At 41.4% G+C, this 24,301-nt stretch overlaps 3 protein-coding genes and 1 long non-coding RNA gene across 5 annotated transcripts in view; 2 read left to right on the top strand and 2 right to left on the bottom strand.

Annotated features, from left to right (window-relative positions):
• Positions 1–24,301, bottom strand: part of LOC132786082 (hamartin) — a 158,550-nt gene that overhangs the window by 40,661 nt on the left and 93,588 nt on the right. The gene's annotated exons all lie outside the window — the stretch shown is intronic.
• LOC132784359 (cadherin-99C) lies at positions 780–20,001 on the top strand. Its single transcript, XM_060789913.1, has 10 exons — positions 780–1,143; positions 8,378–8,554; positions 10,152–10,330; positions 10,533–10,655; positions 13,604–13,783; positions 13,872–13,937; positions 14,838–18,305; positions 18,363–18,484; positions 18,545–19,264; positions 19,346–20,001. Exons 2-10 carry the CDS (start codon positions 8,383–8,385, stop codon positions 19,485–19,487), a joined length of 5,172 nt encoding a protein of 1,723 aa, XP_060645896.1. The 5' UTR covers positions 780–1,143; positions 8,378–8,382; the 3' UTR covers positions 19,488–20,001.
• Positions 14,175–14,725, bottom strand: LOC132787099 (uncharacterized). The gene is made up of 3 exons (XR_009632505.1): positions 14,638–14,725; positions 14,531–14,585; positions 14,175–14,473 (listed from the first exon to the last, which is right to left on the bottom strand). It is a non-coding gene; the product is annotated as an uncharacterized LOC132787099 (long non-coding RNA).
• On the top strand, positions 20,296–24,300 carry LOC132784738 (pyrroline-5-carboxylate reductase 2). Of its 2 annotated transcripts, none has more exons than XM_060790562.1 (2): positions 20,296–21,125; positions 24,122–24,300. In XM_060790562.1, the coding sequence occupies exons 1-2, from the start codon at positions 20,347–20,349 to the stop codon at positions 24,183–24,185; spliced, it is 843 nt and encodes a 280-aa protein (XP_060646545.1). In that variant the 5' UTR covers positions 20,296–20,346; the 3' UTR covers positions 24,186–24,300. The 2 variants fall into 2 exon arrangements, 1 of the variants encoding a protein (XP_060646545.1); XR_009632281.1 differs by lacking the exon at positions 20,296–21,125 and adding an exon at positions 23,169–24,050 and having other exon boundaries at positions 24,122–24,211.

Below are 24,301 nucleotides of genomic sequence, written 5' to 3'. Positions count from 1 at the left end.
TTGGTCGCTCGACACAATATAAACAAAAAGAGTAGAAAAAACAAACCAAACAGAGAGTGAGCGAACGAGCGAGAGAGAGAGGGAGAAACAAAGCAATAAAACAATTGAGAAGCTGTAAAAACCACAACAAAGAAGAAGAGTTGCAAACCGGTTCTGAACACGCTGGCGCTGTGTAAGCCGAAACAAGTTGCCGCTGTTAACAGCTTAACAGCGCTCTGTTAACCGTTTCGGGTTTGCATTCGCTCGCTCGCTCTCTCTCGCTCACTCGCCATATGCTGCACCTGCAGAATTGCCCATAAAATAAAGTACAAACATGTCAACAGTCCGGGTTAAGTGCATAGGGACAAAAGTGATCTCATCACGAACGCATCTAAATGCTAAATCTATATTTTAATATTGTTTGTTTTGATTTTATTTATAGCCGAAGAAGATTGCTTTTAATTTATGCAAGTCGCGTTTTGAGCTGTCTTCATGCCTTGTGCTGTGCTGTATGCAATAGTCATATCTATTTTTCAACTTTTATGTACGCTCACATGCGTATGTGTGTGTGTTAGTGTGTGTGTGTGTATGTAATCCTTTTACTTGTTTCACCAGCTAGCTAAACGAGTAACAACAAAACCGGTTTGTCACACACAGTCCAACCACAAACGAGATTTCTTAACCGTTTCAGAGTGCGACTTGCGGTTATGTGTGTGTTGTTGTTGTATGTTGTATGTTGTGTGCAGAGCAAAGCGAGCGCCCACTTGTTGCCCTGGCGCTGCTGCTGCCATGGTCGCCAAAGTCAGTTCGGAGCCAGCTACCTGTGATTTCAGGTGTTATAATCGTCGTGCGCGCTTGGCTCAAATACGTTTTTTACACTTCTATCGAACTACCGGTTTCGCGATAGGCTTTTTAGCTTTTAGCTCTGCATCTGTCTCTAGCTCAAGTGCTCTGTGCTTTGTGTGTGCGAGTGTGTGTGTGTGTGTTCTGTGTGTGTGTGTGTTTGCTTACAAAGAGAATTATATCAAAAGAAGCAAATCAAAAATTAAAATTTATACAAAATAAATATAAATCAATTCTCTGTGGAATACGCGCCCAAGTAAATGAAAGTTGAATGCTGCAATGAGATTCTGCTGCCTGTGAAATCTTCGCTCGATCGTTAAGGTAACACACACAACACAAAAATTACAATATAAAACTCTTCAATATAAATAGAGATAATGGAGTGCAAAATTCCTGAGACCATTGTTGCAAACAACAAATCGACAAAAGTGAAACTTTACACTGTGCAGCAAAAAAGAAAAGAAGATTCGAACTTTGACTATGCTGTGAATGAATATGCTGCGGAGAAGAAGAAGAAGAAGTAGGAGAGGAAATGCCTAAGAAAAAGAAGAAGAAGAAGTAGGAGAGGGACCAGGGCTATCTCCCTCTCCTACTTCTTCTTCTTTTATAATTGCAGGACGCTGATCGTGCTGACCCCAATTGTGTGTGGGGATAGCGACATCTATTGGCGGGAGGGCGAAACATTGCAAGCAGGGGGGTTGCCAAATGAGGTCACGTGTGCGCAGAGTGTTTGCAAATACTTCGACAGCGGCTGCTGCTTGCCACAGTCAAATGGTAAACACAGCGAGTCGCCAGACGATCAACGGCAAACGGGGCAACATCAACTTGCCACACTACTTTTACTGCACGCAGTCCAAGTCGAAGTCGAAGTCGCTGTCGAAGTCGCTGTCGAAGTCGAGTTGAAGCTGTCGCAGCAGCCGACGGCAATATTATTGTTGCTGTTGTTGTTGCTGTTGTACGCTTTATAGATTTTTGAGCAGGTTTAAATGCTTTTTGGACAACAACAACAACAACTACGTGTGGGTGTCGTTGTGTGTGTGTGTTTTGAGTTTTGTGGCCAGCGCCATGTTGGCAAAAGTGAAACTCAAAACTCTTTCTTCTCCCCAAAAACTTTGCAAATCAGCTACCGGTATATGAATATAGCGGACTATATATTGGGATAGCCTCTCTCTATAGCCTCTACGATGATAATACGGTTAATTAATTGGCAGCATTGACAGTTAATTATGTCATTTGTTGACCAACTCTTACAGGTGCTCGGGTCAAATGCTCAATTAAAACCAAAGTGATTAAGTCGAGGTGTCACGCCGTTAACTGAACCAGTTTAATCAGCCTCAAGAATGCCGCAAGTCTAGTACAAAGTGTGGCTCTCTTTCTTTCTTTCTATACTCTGTCTATAGAAAGGAATCTTAATTGTAGAAAACACTTAAAATCTTATGTACCAAATCAATCAGAAGATCAACCAAACTCCAGCTGGTTCACTTCAATTTTTGATTGAAACTGCATTCCAAGTTCAGTCTTTGTCTCTCGATTTGAGCTCTGAGGTCGAGACAGAATTACAATCACAATTCTTGCATAGAAAAAGAAATAGCCTTGATATTAGAAGTCGCTCTCAACTTGCGACCATTCTTAATTGTTTTGTAAATGTTGTTTTTCTTTTTTCTCGTCTGTTTCGTGGCTCATGCATAACAATTATTTTACCTGCTCACAAATTGGATATATTGTTGAAAATAGAAACAGTAAGTAATCATTATATTCATATGAATAGATAGTTTTCATAATGAGATCACTTTGTTGGGTTCTTTGTGAATAAATAGATAGTCTTTTATAGACAAAAATAATATGCGAGAATAGGATTCGTATTCAAACTTAATAAATGGTTCAAATAATTGAAGAATGTAAAGTTTCAACTCAACATTTTAATGACTGATTAAAACGATTTTTATATTTATATTGATTTTGATCGTTCTTCAGTTCTTTCTGTTCCCGAATTGTTTGTAAAGATCTCTCCCTCGATATATCACTTAAAGAATGATATGAATCAATCATCAAAATCAACCCAAAAAAGTATGGTTTAACCTGAGAACTTAAATAATGTAAAGATTTATATTGTTGTATAGTATTTCCTATATAATTTTTAAGATGTTTCTTTCTATAGGGATCTCCCTACTCAAAGAATGATATGAAACAATCATCAAAATCTATCAATAAAGTATGGTTTAAAAAGAAAACTTCAATAACTAATTAAAGATTTATATTATGCTCTATCATTTATTAGTTCTTTCAATAAACCATAGTTCCCGAATAGGTTATAGGAATCTCTCTACTCAGCACTATGGTACATTTAATACAACTCAAAGGGTTTTAATAAAATAGAGTCCCGAATAGGTAATAGGGATATCGCTTCTCAACATTATAATATGACCATATTTATAATATGAATCAATCATCAAAATCAATCAAAAAAGTATTGAAAAAAGTCAAGACTAAAATTTTGGCATTTCTTATATCATTAAGTTCTTTCAATAAACGAAAGTTCCTGAATTGGTTATAAAGATATCTCTACTCAACATTATAATGATATGATATATATAATATGAATCAATCATAAAAATCAATAAAAAAAAAGTATAGAAAAAAGTTACAAAGATTACAATTTTGGCATTTCTTATATCATTCTGAAGTTCTTTCAATAAACGAAAGTACCTGAATTGGCTATAAAGATTTCTCTACTCAGCGTTATAATGATATATTTAATAGAAATTTGCATATACTCGTATATTGAAATATACATTTTCTCTTTAGCTTGCAGTTTGCACAATTCGCAAATTGTATAAAAAGTAGGGAAACTTTTTGCAAAATCGCATTGGCACATCGCAGTTTCGCCATTTCGCAATTCGGAGTATCTAAGTACTACGAGTATATATTGTATGTTATATAGTTATATAGTAGTTATGTTCACGTACCTGTATACAATATGTACACAGACTATATGCACATTTCCACGTTATAAGTCCGTACCTTGCACGTACCTACATTTTTTAATTTCTTGCGTCTGCATTTTGAGTTTTGTCTTTTAATGCTGACATCGACAATTCAGCAAAATTTTATGTTGAAGTGATGAAAAATGACACCAGCAAACGGAAACCGTTACGTTAGCGTACTCAACGATGGGGGCTATGCCATGGGGAATACCCTATAGAGAGAGGGCTTGACAGCTTGATAGAGACTTGATCCATTTGTATAGTGTTACATTCCCATAAACCAAAAGGTGCTTCAAGTTCATGTTGTGGTGAAATTCTATATATAGATTTGGCATGAATCAATGACCTACATTGATGATATATATATATAGATATATATTATATTTCATGGCTGTTATGATGTGATTCTGAATCTATACAATAAACCCAAATGATATTCCAAAATATATTTAATTTGTGTCATAATTATACAAGAATTAAGTAGAATAAATTTAGTAGATATTCCAAAAGATATATATCATATTTCATGGCTGTTATGATATGACTTGTAACATATAGAACAAACCCAACTGATATTCCATAATATTCTAAAAGTCATAACATATTTAATTTCTGTGACAAATATATCAGAATTTCGTAGAATAAATCTAACATAGAATTCTGTAAGATATATATAATATTAAATTTCATGGCTGTAATGATATATCATAATATTCTTAAAGACACCATATATTTAATGCCTGATATAATAATATGTTATAAAAGAATAATGTTATTCTACATTGAAAATATATTCCATATTTTATTACTTTTGGTGATATAAAGTGATAAAATGTTAAAAATAATGTAAACCCAAAAGATATTCCATAATATATTTAGTTGCTGTCATAATTATACAAGAATTATGTGGAATAAATCTGAAAGATATTCCTTATTTGATTTCATTTCAGACATTCATAATTATACAAGAAAATTATGAATCTAAAATATATTCCTTGCTTTATTTTATTTCTGATTTGATGTTATAATATAAAATAAACCCATAAGATATTCAATGCTGCCATAACATGGCAAACAACAGTGTTTGAAGATAATGATGATGATGATATTAAATAATATTTTTAATTTGTTTGATCAGTTTATTTTGCCGCCACGCTTTGCATACCCTGCAGCTAAGTAGAGTGTACTAATTTTGTGTTATATATCTTCGATCTATATCTGCTGAACAACTCAATTTTCGGCACATCATTCGAATGCCACTTACGATATCATCGCCGTCGTCGTTGTCTTAGTCGGTATTGCTTGGTATACAAAGTAATCCGATTTCAATCTAAATTGCTTAAATGAAAATTACATAAAAGCGACTAAAACACGTTCGCTTGCTTAGTTAAGATATTTGTTGAAAAAGAGAAATAAAAACAGAAAAAGAAAAAGACTCCGAGACTAGTTTCTGTGAATAAACCCACTGAAAGACAGACATGGTCATATCTTCGAACAACTTGTTGGCATAATCAAGAACATACATATTCATAGATGTATGCGAATGTGTAATTTATGGTGTTCGGAAATGTGTAGCTTTCGTGACAAAATGATTATAGACGGACAATGTAAAGAATATTGTACGAACATGTTGTGCGTCGTATATCTTAAGACACAGTCTTTGACTTATCGGCAAAACAACAGTAAAGCTCAAGAATCACATGTCATCGCATTTGATTGCCAACTGTTCGCCGCAGAGAACAGAGAAGATTGGCATAATCGCCTAGAAGAATACTAAAAGAAAACAGCAGAAGACTTGTGGTAGAAAGACAGTGGAGTGTGTGGAGATGGTCTTTGACTCATCCCCACGAAAGGGTGTGAAACATAATCAACATGGAAATATGCTCAATTTATATACTCACTATATAACATATATACTTATACTTATACTTTGTATCAAAATCTTTCACACGCTCCACACACAGGTCAAGTCAACTTTTCATTCACTTTACACAGGGCAAAAATGAATCCCACAAAATACAAAATACAAGATACAAGAAGAAAAAGAAAGAGAAAAAACCACAGACAACACTTTAGCTAATATGGGCGTAATGGCTGCCTTGCATCCAATTTTTATTAAAATAATAACTGCGTGGTAGATGTAAATTAACCCAAGGCACTGAGAAACAGCCAACAAAAAAAAAGCAAGCGAGTTGAGAAACGATCGCCAGATACCCTGAAAGATAAATGGAACTCACTTTTCTTTTCCATAAATTAGCTAACGAAATTTGAATTTGCGATGCAATCGCTATGAAATAATTAGGAAATCTCTTTAAGCTAAGTGCATGTCAAGTTTTATAATAATAATAATATAAAGGGTTGCCAATATATCTAACTCATTAACAATCATTATGAAATTTTCAGAATATGTTTTTAAAATGCTAAACTTCTCGCAAATTTAAACTCTATAGCTTTGTAATTGCCTCGATTATGACGTTTCAAACTTAAGGATGTCTTGATACAGCATCAAAGATTCTGGAACTCATTTTTCTTTTCCATAGATTAGCTAACAAATTTTGCATTTTGCGATGCAATCTTTAGTAAATCTCTTTAAAATGCTAAGCTAAGTGCATGTCAAGTTTCATAATTAGAGAGTTGCCAATATTTCTAACTCTATTATTTAGCGAATCTCATTAGCAATCATTATGAAATTTTCAGAATATGTTTTTAAAATGCTAAACTTCTTGCGTGTCAAATTTAAACTCTATACCTTTGTAATTGCCTCGATTATGAGGTTGCAAACATGAGGAAATCTTGATCAAAGAGATTCTCATCTTTGTGTGCATAAAATAAGCATTTCCACTCATGAACTTAGTATTACAGGGTATAAAACACTGGTATTAGCTTCATCGCCCATTAGCTATAAGCAAATTCTAACCTCATTAGTCTTCGGAGCAACGTTTGACCATCCGGCTGCCTGAGATACTATTAGGAGAAGCGAATGTATGGAGTGTATGTATGTATGTGAGCAACAATTTATTAGTGCTAACTTCGTTTGCTTTCACCTCACAAATTACGTTAATTGAGAGGCAAACAAAGAAGCGACACGGCGACAGCAACAGCAGCCCAAGAGACCAGAAGACAAACAAACAAACCAACAAGAAGAGACTTTCAGTATGGCGCTTTTATATGTCTTTTAAGGCAAATGATGATGGCTTTTGAGAAGTAGAGAAGAGAGAAAAGAAGACTGAAAATAAAAGACGAAATTTACGTAATTGCAAAAGCCTAATAAAAGTGCAAAACAACCGTACACAAGCAATTATAAGAAATTATTACAGAATTATTATTATGAGAACAAAACGGCGCTCACTTCTGATTACGCATCTCATTAACAATAAAAAGAGCTCAAAAGAAACTTAGGAAAGCTTGTAAGAAAAAAGAATTTGATATAATATGTTATTAATCTTAAGTAAAAGCACAATCATGAATAAATACCACAATAAATTGGGAGCGTAGAGAAAAGGGAAATCCCCCGAGGGAGGCATTAGATAATAGCAGCATAGAACTTACAGATTGATCTGAGTTCGAAGAGCAAACATTACTCGTATGTGTGGCAGATTGATCAGCTACAGCTACAACTTGGTTGCAACCAAGCAAATTTGCTAAGGAATTCATTATGGCAAACTGCAGGCAAAGTGTGAAGTTAGCCATAAAAATAGTTTGAGTTTCTGGTTCCTGGACTATCTTCTTTTCTTTTCCTTTTTTTTTACGTATTTTTGTCCAAGTTCTTTTGTGGCGCGGTCTTGGACCGTTTACGAATGGCCAACGGGCCAAAAACGAAACGAAACGAAACAAGACGATGCGAGGCGAAACAAAAGAAAAGCGAACAAAACAAATCTGATCATAGATTTCCATAGGCCTATATATGGGCAATTCTAAAGTGGGCAACAAGAAAAACGCGTAGACAGCGCCAAGATGGTTAAGTTAAATATTTATTGCATATTGATGTCGGGCCATTTAAGGCTCTGCCTCAGCTCAGCTCAGCTCGGCTCTCGAGCCGCCTTTGTATAGAAGTACTTGCATCTGCGATTCGATTCAAGTCGAGAACGACTTTTCCGACAATATCCTTAACTTTAAACAGTGGCACAACAACGCGGACCTTCCTCCAAACTGACAGATGAGAAGGTTTTCCGCTCCCATGTCTAAACAGCAAACTGTGAATAGTTCCGTTCGAAAGCGTTTCCTTCACATTATGCACTTGAATAGAGCTCAAACGCATTTTCTCTTTAAGTTAGAAAGTAGTCTAAGTCAAGCGAAAAAGTATTAATTTAAAAGATAGCTTTCAAGTAAAACAATGTTCATGTTATAGTTCAATGTTCAATCAACCTGCTGTCCCGAAAATCATGAAGTTTATTTCCTTAAATTCCTTTATTATTAAATTATATTATATTATTACTATAACATTTCAGTTAACAGAATTCTTTTTACTACGTTAGACAGTCAGGAACTAGCTAATTGCTAATATTCCTAAATGAATTTTTATTGTGGGAATCTGCCTAATTGAAATTTATGATTTCTTTTATTCCTTGCAGTTAAGATGACTATACAAAGCACAATGATTGGCCGCCTGGCACCAGGATATCTGGGCATTCTGCTCTTGCTGGGCAGCTGCCAATACACAGTTGGTGTTCTGGGCAAATCGCAGATGTGCGAGGTGGAAACGGGCCAGACGAACATAATACTGGACATCGAGGAGAGTCGCGGGGACTGTAAGTACACACTTATATTCGACGGAACATTTATGTGGAAAAGGAGAGAATCTACCATGCGAAGAGTGCTTATGTGTAATTAGAAGCAGTTAAGAAGTTCGAGGTCTTGGGTTGTTTTTGTTTTTGTTTTCGGTGAGGTAGACTTTCGGTCTGTTGACTTCATTAGGCCCGAAAGCCTTCAACAACTTGGACATTGATGGAGGCTTACGACGTTGTGCATCTTGCCAACAATTTATCGTCGTTTTATGCGCCTTTCAGGCTTATTTTTTCCAGCTCTCCGCTTTCTTGGTTCCAGCTCTCCGCTTGCCTATAATTCACAATCTGTTAGACACATTTCAGTAGCCTGAGCTCGAGCCAAGCTCTTATTATAATAAAATTGTTTCATACGCCCAACGACAGACAATCTCGACGGGGGGAGTAAAGAGAGGAAGAGAGAGAGTGTGAGGAGTGAGGGAATGCGCCTTTGATGCAAATCGCATTAAAGTACTTACATAAGAATGTAGCGCTTAACACGCTACAACTACCCGAACTCTCGCTCTTGTCTTGTCTTGTCTTGCCGTCTCTTCAGGTTGGCCAACTTCAGGTTTTTTGCCATGCTTGCCAGCAAGCAGGCTTCGTACTTGGACTCGTTATTAACTGATAGTATAGGGTTACAGCCACATCGAGGCACATACCAAGCAGCAAGTCAACTCCAACTCCAACTGCAACTCCAACATCCAAGTCGAAGTCGAAGTCGCAGTCGAAGCTATCAAATTGACAGCCCGGGGGGGCAACGTCGAACACTCAATATATTTGAGACTAATCAACAGGATCGAAGTCGGACTCGGAAGGTGCACCACTTTGTTGCAACAAAGTGTGGATAGATTAAATTTAATAATATATATAGATAAATTATAATGGGGAGAAGACAACAACAACCAGCAGGAAAATGCAATTAAATAAACGCAATATAACAGCAAATAAATTATGAGAAAGCCACAAGTGGCAACTGCACAGATTGTAGAATGTGGACACTAGAATGTAGACTGCAGAGTGTCGATAGATTGTGGAGTGTATGCGGGGGGATGGGCCTTAATTAAGGTACGTGAGAAGAGACAAGAATTGGTCCAAGGAATGCCAAGCATTGCGCCAAAGCAAAAGGAAACAGCAAGAGGAATTACTATATAAAAGAAATGCCTCGATAGGGTCTCTCACATGAGCGTACCCGAGAGAGAAGCCGAGCGAGTAACGCAAAGTATTGTGTTCCACCCAATGCGAATTGGTAGCAGAACTTAACTGGCTGGCTGGCTGGCTGGCTAGCTTGCAACTTGTAGCAAGTTGGTGGCTTTGGCTGCAAAAACCGGAAAATAGAAATCGGAGCATTGATTTGGTTTCCTTGCGTCTTCCGTCTGCTATACACACTCACACACACATTCTCTGCAATAATTGCAGTAAAGACTTTCTAGACACACAACTTGGTAATATCTTTTAGAAAAGAGAGCTTAGCTGACAAAGTGAAAGGCTCTTCTCTCTCTCTCTTCGACGCTCTCTATATGAGTGTACTAACTATTCAAATTAACTGTGTTTATATATGTATATATCATTTGCATCTGAAAAGTTATTGGACAACCCACAACGCCAGCCGAACTGCCAATTTATGGTGATCCTAACACGGAAATTGCGCTCGATCTAGTCTTCCCAAAGGGACAGCCGACATTCCTGTTGGATGGCAAGAAGCTCAAGCTGCTGCAGCCGCTCGATCGCGATGAGGAGAATCTCAGTCACATTGTGTTCCAGGTGAGTCTCCAACCAGCCAACTTCCTGCACTCGTATTATAAATCAGCAGACTTGTGGACAGTCATCTAATGAATGCGACATGCCACATTCACATTTAATCTACACAATCTGCAGAATCAACAGACAACAGATTCGCAACGCTTCTTCTACAACCTATTTCCCTATGTTTTACCCCGTCTTTCTCTGTTCTGTTTTTTTGTAGGTCTCTTGCACCATTCGCGAGTCAAACAAGAAGCGCAACATCCCGCTTATTGTGCGCGTGTCCGATGTCAATGACAATGCGCCGCATTTCATGAACACGCCCTACGAGATCACAGTGCCTGAGGTAAGTCTATCTCCCAATATTTGCGAGTTCGATCACCCGGATCTACTTTTCGGGAACATCTCTAAACGTACAACGTGCAACGTGCAACGTGTGGCAACGTCATGTCAATAAGTGTAATTCGACTGCCCACTAACATAAAGTTAACCACCTATCTAGCTAGTAAGGCTGTCCCCAGCCTTCCCAGTCTGTCCGGTAAAGCAAAGCCTGCGGGCCGCACCTCTGCGACACATATAATCAATTTGAATATGTCAAACGAGCCAGCTGGACAAGCGTTTGTGGCTTCCCAGCGCACAAAACGATTTTATTCATAAATTATTCATAATGCAGAACGCGAAAAGGGAATCAAAAGCAAGCGACCGACTAAAGCGCTGCTTTGCCAGGTAGTCGAGTCGAGTGATCAGCAGTGTGATCAGTGATCAAGAGTTGAGCATGGGCCATTCCTTTTAGACAAATGAAAGTTTATTTGATTCGCGGAAAATTAAGCAATGCTCCTCGCTCCAGGGTATCTGTGAGCCTCCAACTTGTTTGTCAAGCTCAACTAGTTGTCCTGTGTCCTGAGTTGTGCAGCTGTTCCTGGGGATCTGCTTAAGGAGATCGTCTCATCTGCTGATATATGCACATAAATTTTGAAACGCGGGTGCCGCTGTCTAATAATTAATTGTGACAAATGCCAGTCTGGAATTGATTTGCAGAAGAACAGTTGAATATGCAGCTAAATTCCCCATTCGAAATGACTCAAAACGAGCAATCGGACAATTGCGAATGATTTTTATTGCTCTCCATCTCCAACTCCAACAACAGAATTCTTTGCCAGCGTCGCCGGCTGTCGATGTTGATGATGATGATGGCGATGGTGATGACCATGGCAATGGCCCAAGCTAGACTCATTATATTGCTCTTGGTGGCTGGTCTCTTGTCTCTTGTCTCTGGTCTGGTTTGAATGCAATTGGCAATCGGGCAATCTGGCAATCAGCGAGCAAACCGTAAACCGTAAAAAGCCATCAGCCTTTGTGTTGCATTTTAATTTATAAACACAACACAGTTTTGCTCGACTTGCTTTAGTTGTAGTCACAGTTGCTCAGCTAATAGCATCCCCTGAGATTGGCATTGATGAGGCCAGCTCATTAAGCCGTCAATTACAAACCCAATAAGGCAGCAAGCGGTCTCCTAAGAAGCAGAGCAGCGGAAAAGCTCCGGAATGTATTGTAAATGTAAAAATTAAATTGATCTGGCAGCGCCTTCTGCTGCTGCCAGGAATTCCGAATCAATGTAGTGTTGTGAAATGCTTCGCACACTCCACATATGCAAATATCGGTATCGATATTGCGCATTCCACAGTTATCGTTCACATGCATACCCACTCGTCTGCCTTTTATGGTTACAGGGTACAACAATATCGAATGAGCAGAGATAGATATACTTGCAAGTCGCCATGCTGCCTTTTTTTGTTTCTGTTTCTGTTTTTTGTTTTTTTTTTTATTGTGTACGGGCACGCTTAACAAATAATTTCGTGCAGGCGATACAAATCTTTTATGCCCCCTCTCCATCTCCACCCACACAAATGCATGCATACATGTGTATGTGTATACTTACATGTGTATATGTAAATACAAGGAAAATCAACAATTTCAGGCAATTGCCAGATGCAGCGCAAATATTTATTCAGCAGAGTCGCAGCAAGTACTCGTATATCACGTTCCGCTCGCATAGCACTGCAACAACACAACACAACACACAAACATCGCCACATTTCGGTTTTCAGTTTTTTTTCGGTGGATGGCGGCTTTCAACCTGATGCACGACGCGGCGACGCCGTCGCAACAGCCAAATGTTTATCTCACTTAAACTACATATACCGCACAGTTGGGGCCACACACACAAACACAAATGCCTACGAGCATTTCTTCCTGTAATAGAGTTCTTTATACTACTAGCTGCCATGGGAAGACGCGCTGCAGCCGTTTAATAAATATTGCACAATAAACCGCATCAAATTACTCACGGCAACAAACGATAACTGCGCCTATTCACTATTCACTTGCCATTTAAAATTAAGCGCTAAAAAATACCGAAATCAAAAGTTCAGCCAAATACTCCTCAATGACTAACTTGTCGGCTCGTCTTCGTCTCGTCGCGTCTGTCGACTCGTGTCGTGTCTGATCGTCGCGTTGTCGCTCGTTCGGCAAAGGCGTAAAGTATAAGGCGCGTTTAGTACATACTTACTTAGTACCTGCTGAGTTTAACCTCGAGGAAAGAGACAAGCACACACATACACACACACACACACAGCATGCTTTTAGTTGAATGTAAAAGGCTGTTTGCTTTGCCCGTTACATAACTGCACTTTTGGTGCATCTTTGTGTTGTTGTTGGGCACGTTTTGTCGCCCAGCTTGTTTCTGTCGCTGCTGTGGCTGCTGCTGCTGTTCTTGTTGTCTTTGCTGTTAGACCATGGTGCTGCTTCAACAGTCAAACAGCCACCACCACAACAACAACAACTGCATCTACAAGTACAACAACAGCATTCACTACCGCTGCAGTCGCTGTTGCTACCTAATTTTCATGAACATGCCATTTTTGGTTTCCCGTCGCAAAACGTATTTAGCATTTTTGCACGGTATAAAACGGTAACAATCATTATCGTAGCTTTTATTGTTTTCTTCATCTAGAAGTCAAAATTATCTGCAGTATGCGGCCAGATCTAAGGACTCCTCCTCTGTGCAATTGCATTGTGCATAAACTGTTATACTTGCGCATATAACAGCAAGACGCTGTTCATAGAACAGCTTGCCATACTGTTAGAAGAGATAATAAAACAGCAAGATGCTGGTAGAACAGCTAAATGTCAGTTGCTTTTATACCAGAGCTTTTATAACAGTCTTAGACAATGGGCTAGAGAGGTTGTTTTAACCTGGAATATTGCTAATAATCTGTCATTTTTATCTTACAGAGCACACCATTGGGTTCTACAGTTTATCGTAATATACAGGCGCTAGATAAGGATGCTGGTGTTAATGGTTTAGTAGAGTATTTTATAGTCAAGGGCGATGCTAATAGAACCGAAGATGAGAAACTCACGAGTGCCGATGGTTATGGCACCTTTGCTATATCATTTCCCCACCAAGGACAAGTAAGTGTAGTATTTCATAGAGAAGATCAACTATCGAAAGTCTAATATTAATTCATATTCTTTGCCTATTCTTTCACGATAATTTCAGGTGACAGTCGCTAAGACTTTGGATTACGAGAAGATCCAACGCTATTATCTGACTATTGTAGCTTCGGTAAGTTTACATGCGTTTACGATGTGTTTTACACTATAAACAAAACGTGCTTTTAAAATGTAAGAACAATCATTTTGTTGATATTTTCGTATTGGGGGATTATGCTATTTCATGCATAACCGAATAATTTTAGCTCGCCAAAAACACGATAAACATGATTTCGCTGGCCAGTTCAACAGCAATAACAACAACAACAAAAATAATAATAACAAGAAAAGCAACGGCAACCATTGTGTATCGCCGGTTTATGACATTTCAAAAGAATTTATTTGACATTTACATATGCCCGCGCCTTTCCCAAGTCTGCTGTCAATTTGGTCCGGCTTTCGGCCAAGCATAATCTTAGTTCAAGAGTCTCTGCTTGGTTTATTTCCATGCCTTGCTCCTTGGGGCAGTGGGGCATCAAATTACCTGGCGTTTGGCATATCGCGCTCACCGGCAACAGCCTCAGACCGCAACCGCAACCACAGCCGTTGACAAGGCATTGGCCTAGGCCAACCCCATTGTCTTCGCATCCCATATATGACAGTAGAAAGCTGCATTGAAAGTTAAAGCGTGTTGAACAGATTAGGCAGGAATGTCTGAGGCCTTACCATTTCCTTATTACAGAACGAAATACTTCCCAAATATTTCGCATTGAAACACTCCCTTTACAATAGGCTTTGATTAACATATTAAGCAGAGATGTTTAAGGTCTTACCATTTACTTTCCTTTTACAAATCGATATGTTTTCCCATGTATTTCATGAATTAACTCTATTATTTCTTAGTTTCTTAGTGTTGAGCAGATTAGGCAGAGGCTACTTCTTTGGAATGATTTCCGCAGAATCTTTCCATCTTTAGTTTGGGTTTCCTAGGAACTGACTAACTCTTCTCTTTATCTTCTCATTCTCCCTCCAGGATCGTGCACGCAATGTGGCCGAGCGTCTGTCATCGACCACAACGCTTACTGTGAACATAGCAGACTCCGATGACATGGATCCATCGTTCATCTATAGGGGATGTGTCTTGCTCGATGGTGCCTGCATCAATCCGGAGTATACAGCATCGGTGCCCGCAGGATCGGTGCAGGGGGTGCTAAATGTCCTTCCTGAAAGGATTCAAGCCGTAGATCTGGATACGATAAGCTCGCGAATACGCTATAGCTTCGCGAGTGGTATGCCAGGCAACTATGCGGACTACTTTGAAATCGATGAGGCAACGGGAGTTCTTAAGCAGACAAAGGCAGTAGATACATCGACAGCCAAACGGTACGATATCGTTGTGAGGGCTGAGGAGATTTCACCGCCTCCCAGCCGCTTTACCACGGCTAAGCTGACGATTGCTGTGAAGCCAGTAGACGCCAATCCTCCAGTTATCACCTCCTCTGACATCGAGGGATACGTGGACGAGAATTCACCCATTGGCACCAAAGTATTGGATGCCAGTGGTAAACCCATTTTCTTCCGCACCACTGACGACGATCTGGGAGAGGATGATCCGAAACCCGATTACATTTATGAGTTAACGACGCCCTCATTCAACGTGACTAACGATGGTATGCTGGTTGTAAACGAGGAGGGCCTCGATCGCGATCCTCCCGCCCCAGGACGCTATAAGTTCCAGGTTGTTGCCCGAGAACCACGCACCAATGCAGCTAGCGCTCCGTTGAGCTTGACTGTGAACTTACGAGATGTCAACGATAATGCTCCAAAGCTGGCGATGGTTGCTCCCATCTCAATTGCAGCGGGTGATCAGCATGAGGAGCGACTGGTCGCACAAATGGTAGCAACTGACATTGATGACGGGCCTAATGCTGTTGTCACTTACTCCATCTACCACGTGTCCAACAATGGCATTCAAAAGTTCAAGATCGACGAGAAGACGGGCGCCATTACGACCCATGGACGTTTACTGGCAGGCGAGCAGTACAGCATCACAGTGCAGGCTTCAGATATTGGTGGACTCTCCTCCCAGGCTATTGTGGAGGTGACTGTCACCCCAGGGCCAAACACGAAGCCGCCGCGCTTCAGCAATTCAGTGTACGAGGTGCAAGTTAGCGAAGGTGCCGAAATCAACTCCACAGTCACTGTAATACATGCGGATGATCCTGAGAACGATCCTGTCGTCTACTCTATAATGTCAGGCAACGATCTGCGGCAGTTTGCTGTGGTTCAACAGACTGGCGTCATCATGGTCATACGTAAGCTGGATAGAGAGAGTCTAACGCGTTATCAACTGATCGTGAAGGCCGAGGATAATGGCGGACTCTCCAGCAGTGCAACAGTTAACATCAAGGTGACGGACATCAACGACAAGAACCCAGAGTTCGATGAAAACACGTTGCCTTACGTCTTCACCGTAGATGAGGGCAAAGCAGATGCCTTTGTAGGCATAGTCCATGCCACAGATGCGGATGAGGGCATTAATGCAGAGATAACCTACTCGATACCAACGGATATTCCGTTTAGCATCAATGCCAAGTCAGGGGAGTTGCGCACAGCGACTGCATTGGATTACGAACGTCTCAACGAGTACAAGTTTGTGGTGACTGCCAAGGATGGTGCTCCCGACGCTCGCCTGGGTACAGCTAGTGTTACAGTCCAGGTGAACGATCTGCCCGATGAGGTGCCGAAGTTTAACGATGCTCGCATCAATGTGCGCATTCCCGAAAACGAAGCCAACTATCTGGTGGCCACCGTGCAAGCATACGATCCCGACTCCATGCCTGAGATTACCTATGTGCTGCGAAAGGGCGACGCGGAACTCTTCAAGATCTCGCCTACGAGCGGAGAGGTGCGCACCACCAAGGGATTGGACTTTGAGAAGCAGCGACAGCATGAGCTGACCATTGGCACCATTGAGAACGATGGCGATGCTCCCGGAGACACGGTGCATCTGGTGGTCGATGTCGAGGATCGCAACGATGTGCGCCCTGTGTTCATAACGGTGCCTGGTCCTGTGACTGTGAATGATGATCAACCCATTGGCTCCATCGTTGCCACAATGCCAGCCATCGATGCGGACGGCACTTCACCAGGCAATGTGGTTCGTTACGAGCTCGTGGGACGAGGCAAGGCCTTGAAGTACTTCCAGGTGGATCCCGATACGGGCGCAGTGCGTATACGTGATGAGTTGCGCAAGGAAGAGGATACTGAGTACCAGGTGGACATAAGAGCCTACGACATGGGCGAACCACAGCTGAGTTCGGTGGCCATGCTGCCCGTCTATGTGCGTCATCTGCTTCTCGATCCTAATGAGGATGGTGCCATGGAGCGCAAACTAGATGGCGAGAAGGGAATGCTCATGAACTCAGATACCATTGGACTCGCTTTCAGCGATGACAATTACATTGTCAGCGTGCCAGAGTCCACAGCTGTGAACAGCACGCTGAAACTCATTCAGATCATCAACTCAAAGAAACCATCGCGGGAGACGCCCAACTACAAGTGCGAATTTGTACAGGGCAATGAACAAGGCATCTTTGAGCTGAGTCTCGAGGATTATGGCTGCGTTCTGGTGCTTGTTAAGCCGCTGGATTACGAGACCAAGATGTCTTACAATCTGGAGGTGCGCCTGGTTTCCCATAGATACTTTGTAAGTCCACGAAAGGATCGCGCTACGATCAAGATTATTGTGCAAGACGAGAATGACAATCCGCCAGAGTTTGTGTTCAATCGTTTGCATGGTCAGAACGATACTTACTATCCCGTTATCACGCCTGAAATGGACATCGACACAACGATTCTGCAGGTTCGAGCCACGGATCGTGATTCGGGCAAGTTCGGTATATTAAGCTACAAGCTCTTTGACGAGGAGGACTCTGGCGCCAAGGAGGAGCAGCCCTCCAGCTACTTTACCATCTCCGAGGACACGGGTATTCTGCGCACCGCAAAACTCTTTAGCGAGGCCCCCACCGCCAACTTCCCCATGACACTGTACGTTGAGGCCAGCGATAATGACGCCCAGGAGCAGGGATCACACACGACGCGAGCCAGAATTGTGGTCAACAAGCTGACAGATGCGCATCGCATGGCGCTCACATTTTCCAATGCAGCACCCAGCAAGATTCGCACACACCACGCTTCCCTGGAAGAGCTGCTCGAGGAGAAGACCAACGGTCTAGTCACGGGCATCGAACGCTTCAGCAATCGCAAAACCTTGACGGAGAATGGAACTGTCTTCGAGAATCCTGAGGCAACAGACGTCTGGTTCTACCTGATCGATCCCAAGACGGAAAAGTTGCTTGCCCGCAACGATAGCCTTGTTCAAGAGACGCTCTTTGCCACTGCCGCAAGCAATGAACTCAACGCGGCAGCCTCCAATCTGGTGCGAGCCTCTGCCGAGGGCATCTTTGCACCCATACAACCCAAGGAACTCGTTCACAAGGTAAGAGTGAAAGTTGATGATAAAAAGACTTGACTGAAACGAAATATTTGTTTGTAGGTCAAGGCAACTATGGCAGCTCTGGATGATGAGGTGTTCTCCTTCACGTTGATTGCCATCTCCATCATCATTCTTATCCTAGGCACCGTCGGCATCATCTACATCTGCGTCTCCTGGTCCAAGTGAGTCGTTTATAAATCTTCAACTGAATTGTTTCCTTACCAATTCTATTGTCATTTCAGGTACAAGAACTTTAAGCAGCGCATGCGTCAATATTCGGCACCAACTCCAACTCGCTACGATCCTGTAATTGTTAACTCACAAGCGGCCAACTCGGGTGAGTCTGTGGCCAACATGAAGGAGTACGAGACCCAGATGCTGGCCATGGCTGTGCCGCCAGATGGCGATGAGGATCTGCAGCTGGACTTCAGTGCCAAGAATCATGCGTTCTCCTTGGACAATGTCAGTTATATAACACACAAGCAGAATAGCGGAGGCGAGGGTCAGTCGAGTCCATCGCATTCAGATGCCACCACAGCAACAATTTCGACGCTGCGGCGCAATAATCTCAACAACATGAACAACAACAATCTGACGATGAACAATCGTCAGAACACGTTCAATCGCACCCTCGAGATGAATGCCAGGAACAATGCGAATCCCTTAGCCCTAGCTGGCAACAGCACACCCGGCACTCTGACGCTGGGCAGGATTAAGCATCATAATAGCAATCACTATCAGAATGGTGGCTACAAAATGGATATGTCGGCCAGTCGCAACAACTTGGCCAATGTCCAGAATAACGGCTACAGCACGATGGGTCGACGAGGCAACACCTTTGGCGGCATGGCTGCTCTCAATGGCAATGGCGAGCTGATGACCAACACTCTGGGCCGCAATAATCAGCAGAACAATCGCCTCTTTGCTGGCGAAATGCCCATCGCCAATCCACTCTTCCAAAGGTGACTACTCAGTTCTTTTTACTGACTTCATTTTCTATGATTCAATATAATTTCATGACAATCTTCTAAATCTCTTCCCAGATCCAATGGGGACTTGACACACAGTCACATGAGCTGCACCAACGAGAACGTTGTCTTTGGCAAGCGGGACTACGGACAGATGAGTTTCTCGTATCTGAATGACTTGGATCGATCCGAAGTGGAAACCACAACGGAACTCTAAGTACTATAGCAAAGAAAAAAAAAACAAATCGAATGTATTTATTAATGAGAAAGACTAAGAAATTTAGTTGCCAATTTGTCGAGAAGAGAAAAACGTTTTAAATAGTAGTTAATTTAATTGTACGACTTAGTTAGCAGTTGCCATTATAACGAGAATGAGAATATGTAAATATCTATAATGTACTTGTAAAAAACGAACGAACGAACGAACAACTGATACAATCTAATTACTTCTTTTGTACATACAACATAAGCATCCAGCAACTGCAGTCATTAGTTTCCTTTAAGTGAATGAGATGGTAGAACGAGCTAAATACATTTTAATTTAAAACAAATAACAAATATGTTAGAAACAAGCAGTGTGCTCTTTGGATCAGTTGATAGACAGCCATAGACAAAGTGTATCCTTGAACTGAAATGCCTTGGCTTATGTAGTGTACATACACATATTTTTGTAAACACACAAATCTATTTTAAACATAGTATAAATAAATACGCATAGTATGAATTTTTGCATATAACTGAGCTATATCAAAACTATATTATGTGCTAAAATACAAAGCAATGTTTTTAATTACTTAATGGGTGAGTATTGTCTCTTTAATAATAATATATCCGAAAATATTAATGGTAATTTCTCATATTCAAATTAACCATTATTAACAATTTAAATCAAAGTAAAGTTTCAGTTCAATTATCAATTCGCATTCAATTCAAACGTAACGTCTTTCGCGCTTACGTTGTTCAATAAGCTTCGATGTATTTATTGATTTGCTTCCTCTGGTCACACTCTTGTGCTACTGAAATCGATAAGTGAACTTTTCGCTCAGTCAGTTGTTGTGCAAACCCGGCGAAGTGATATGGCAAAATTGGATGAGCGCATTGGTTTCATTGGAGGCGGCAACATGGCCTTCTCCATTGGCTCGGGCCTCATCCGCGGTGGCATCGTGAAGCCCAGCCAGGTGTTGGCCTCTGGCCCCCACCTCGAGAATCTCTCGCGCTGGCGAGAATTGGGAGCAGTGACAACAGACGACAATTGCGAGGTGCTCGAACACACTGACATTATCTTCATTTGTGTGAAGCCCCATATGCTGGCACCTTGCACCACACAGCTCAAATACAAACACGTTCCTTCTGCCAAGGATGCCAGCAAACTGTTTGTCTCGGTGCTCGCAGGAACAACGCTGGCCACACTGGAGGAGAAGTTCGCATTTATGGACAGTGCGAGTCTGAAGATGATACGCAGTATGCCCAACACATCGATGCAGGTGGGCGAGGGTTGCACCGTCTATTGCGGCAACTCTCATGTGCTGCATCACGATCTGGAAAAGGTGCATCTCATGCTCAACTCCCTGGGATTGGCCCAACAAGTGCCCGAGACCATGATCGATGCTGTCACTGGCATCGCGGGCTGTGGACCTGCCTTTGTCTACACCATGATTGAGGCTCTGGCCGATGGCGGTGTTAAACAAGGAGTTCCTCGCCAGATGGCCATCCAATTTGCGGCACAAACACTCCTGGGAGCTGCCAAGACAGTCCTACTCACCGGCAAGCATCCGGCTGTGCTGCGCGATGAAGTTTGTTCGCCGGGCGGCTCCACCATTGTGGGAGTGCACGAGCTCGAGAAGGGCAATCTCAGGTGGGTGCTAATTGATTAACTAAAAATAACTATGAATATATCTATACCCGTTAAATGGGGTGTAGAAGGGTGTTTTAACTTAGCGGTAATTTAGTAGTAAAGTACGTATACTTTTGTTCTCTTTCAATACTCGAAACTATGAAGCTAAGTCCGTCTGTCTTTTTAACACCTATAAAGATCTCAAAGACTATTGATCAAATTTATAATGTAATTGTTAAAGCTTCATGCTTTTATTATAATTTGTTTTATAGTTATACCTATTATAATTGGGGGATTTGGAAATTGATTAGTTCCTTTAATATTAGGAGCCCCAGAAATGGCCTTTCCTCGAATAAATAATATAAGGTTTTGGCTCCTTCCTCCAGCTCTATCCCTTCTTCTAGTTAGTAGTATAGTTAAAAAATGGAGACGGAACAGGATGATTTACCCTCCTTTTGATTGAAATCGGATATAAAATAAAACCTGAAAGTTACTCATAAAACTAATAAGAGGAATATTTTACTTTCCGTAAACAAATTATAAGCACAAAGGCAGTTTTTATTGCATTAGACTTGGCTGCACATTCATAAATCTGACTTCTTCTTCAGCCTGTCAAATACGATTTAGATCTGGCGATATTATAGTACCTACTGCTATATAAATATGTTCTTTATGGGGAATGAGACTCAGTCATAAGCAACGCTTTCAATTTGTAACAACTATATGGGATCTTGCGGGCACAATTTTCCATCAAATGAGTCGTGTAATATACCGATTAACGCTTCTGCTGCTGCTGTCAGTGCAACTGGCACGTTATAGATCGGTAGCAAAGAGGCCAGGGAGACTTCAGAAGGATGCGATGGCAGAAATGGCCAGCATCATGAATAAGCAGGTGAATCCTTGTGCTGATTTCTACGTATTCGCCTGTGGTAATTGGAGTCGTCTTTATCCGGCCTACAAAAAAGTGAGCACCGGAATCTTTGAGCAATTGGGTGAAAGTCGCGATCGCAATGTGAAACATATGCTTGAGAATGGACAATTGGACACGGAGGAGGACAAGCACGTAAGGAGATTCTACAAATCCTGCAATAGCGTCACTGACATCGACGAAAAATATCGCAGAAAACTGAAGGAAATAATTGCCATGTTCGGAGCAATGCCAGCTATCGAGGGAAGGAACTGGAAAGAATCGGAATTCGATTGGATTGCAACGATCGGGAACATCGCTCACACCTTGCGCCAGACAATCATTTTGGGCGCTCAGTTTGACGCTGATTTGGCCAACAGAAAGGTGAATAAGGTCTATGTGTTTGGACAAAAGTTTCCTCTCGAGGTCCGAGGCATGTATGTGAATGAAGACATACAGACGGAAATGTATCGCACCAATTATCGGCAATACATGACCTATGAACTCAACAAATATCTGAACCTAACAAAAGATGTGGCTTTTTTTACGGCCAACGAACTATTGAACTTTGAGGTGGAGTTGGCAAAAGGTCTAAGCAGCGATAATGAAATCTTGGACATCCAAAAGGTTGCCAAATTATTAACCATAACTCAGATGCAGCGTCTCTATGGACCCACGGTGGATATAGAGCGTCTCGTCAAAATAACTCTAGGCAAGGATATTGTCGAGGCCTATGATTTGCATCCGCAGTATATATACAATCTGTATGAAGTAATTCAACGAACTCCTAAACGAATTGTGGCCAATTACATTTTCTATAGGCTGACCGAAGCCTTTATGCTCAAAGTTGAGGACACCGTAGCTGAGCGAGAGGCGACATGTCTACTTATGACTAGGAAATACTTTGCCAAGAACTTGGATAACATGTTCTATAGGCGTCACATCAGCGCCGACATAGTCGCCGATGTGAAACTCATGTGGAGCGAGCTACAAGAGACGTTCAAGCTGACATTGCAATCGAATGAAGCGATGAGCTGGATAAGTGCTCACACCCGACAATTGGCCATTAAAAAAGCTGAACGCAATGAAGCTGCAAGTGAACTCCTATGCCGATGAAGATCTTTCATTATGCTTTAAAAATATTCATTTGTCCAAGCATGACTATATTGAGAATCTGTTGCGCATATTTAAAGCTGCCGCGAACGCGTCACGAGGGGACGTGTGCTAGAATCCCAGAATTAGCCGAAATGTACAGCTTTGCACCACACTATTTGCTGCAGGAGAACATCATCAAAGTGCCGGTTTCAATGCTGCAGCCCTATTACTTGTGGTCTAATAACATTACCAATGCCATCAAATTTGGCAGCTTGGCAACGCTCATAGCACACGAGCTCATTCACGGGTTCGATAGCAATGGCAGGAAGTTCGATGCCCAGGGCAATCTAGTTGACTGGTGGGATAAGCAATCTGGAGTTACCTTTGAGCAGCGTCAGCAATGCTTTAAGGAGCAGTACAGCAAGTATTGGTACAATGGCATAAGGCTCCCCGAATCAAATGATCAGTCGGAGAATATTGCGGACAACGGAGCAGTGCGAATTGCCTTTGAAGCTTATCTCCGGATGCTGAAGTCCCCGCTCAACGGTCAGAAGAAAATGCTACCTACTCTTAACTTTTCAGACTTGCAGCTGTTCTTCATCAGCTTTGCCCAGGTCAGGTGCAACGATGTCCAATGGGGGGCTCGCAGCTATCAATTGGTTGCGGATCAACATGTACCGGGCAAGTTCCGAGTAAATGGACCTCTGGAAAACTTTAATGAGTTCTCCAAGGTGTTCCTTTGTGCTCAGGGCGCTCCCATGAATCCTGAACGCAAGTGTCAGATCTACTAAACAAAGAGTATTTGGTGTCAATACGTTCACAATATACTATATTCAATAAATACTCCACAGTTGTGAACCCAAGCAACTAAGCACCCAGTATTATCTCTAAGTTATTCTCATGCAACGGAATTTTTAGGAATCATATGGAATAGAGATTTTAAAGTGTGTACCAAAATGCTTAGTGCTAGTTGATCAAATGAATAAACAACTTTTTACTACTCTTCTCATTTCAGAGCTACGCTTATAAATGCCGTGGAGAAGTCATCGCAACGTTCAGCTGAGCTGGGCAAGAAATGAGCTGATTCCATGACGCATATTCCGACTCTCTATACATAGTATATGTTATAAAACAGTTCCATAATTGTGTGTTGCATTAAACGATATTACTAAATATATATGAAGCTTTATCCACA

Source organism: Drosophila nasuta, chromosome 2R (assembly GCF_023558535.2).
Source record: "Drosophila nasuta strain 15112-1781.00 chromosome 2R, ASM2355853v1, whole genome shotgun sequence".
NCBI lineage: Eukaryota > Metazoa > Arthropoda > Insecta > Diptera > Drosophilidae > Drosophila > Drosophila nasuta.
Note: the sequence above shows the minus strand (reverse complement) of the source record. Positions and strands in the feature narration are given on the sequence as shown.

Excerpts from the sequence above, each read along its gene's own strand:
- LOC132784359 (XM_060789913.1), top strand. The coding sequence starts at position 8,383 with ATGACTATACAAAGCACAATGATTGGCCGCCTGGCACCAGGATATCTG. Across the intron at positions 8,555-10,151 it reads CGAGGAGAGTCGCGGGGACT|TTATTGGACAACCCACAACG; the intron begins GTAAGTACACAC and ends GCATCTGAAAAG. Across the intron at positions 10,656-13,603 it reads ACGAGATCACAGTGCCTGAG|AGCACACCATTGGGTTCTAC; the intron begins GTAAGTCTATCT and ends TTTATCTTACAG.
- LOC132784738 (XM_060790562.1), top strand. The coding sequence starts at position 20,347 with ATGGCAAAATTGGATGAGCGCATTGGTTTCATTGGAGGCGGCAACATG. Across the intron at positions 21,126-24,121 it reads CTCGAGAAGGGCAATCTCAG|AGCTACGCTTATAAATGCCG; the intron begins GTGGGTGCTAAT and ends TTCTCATTTCAG.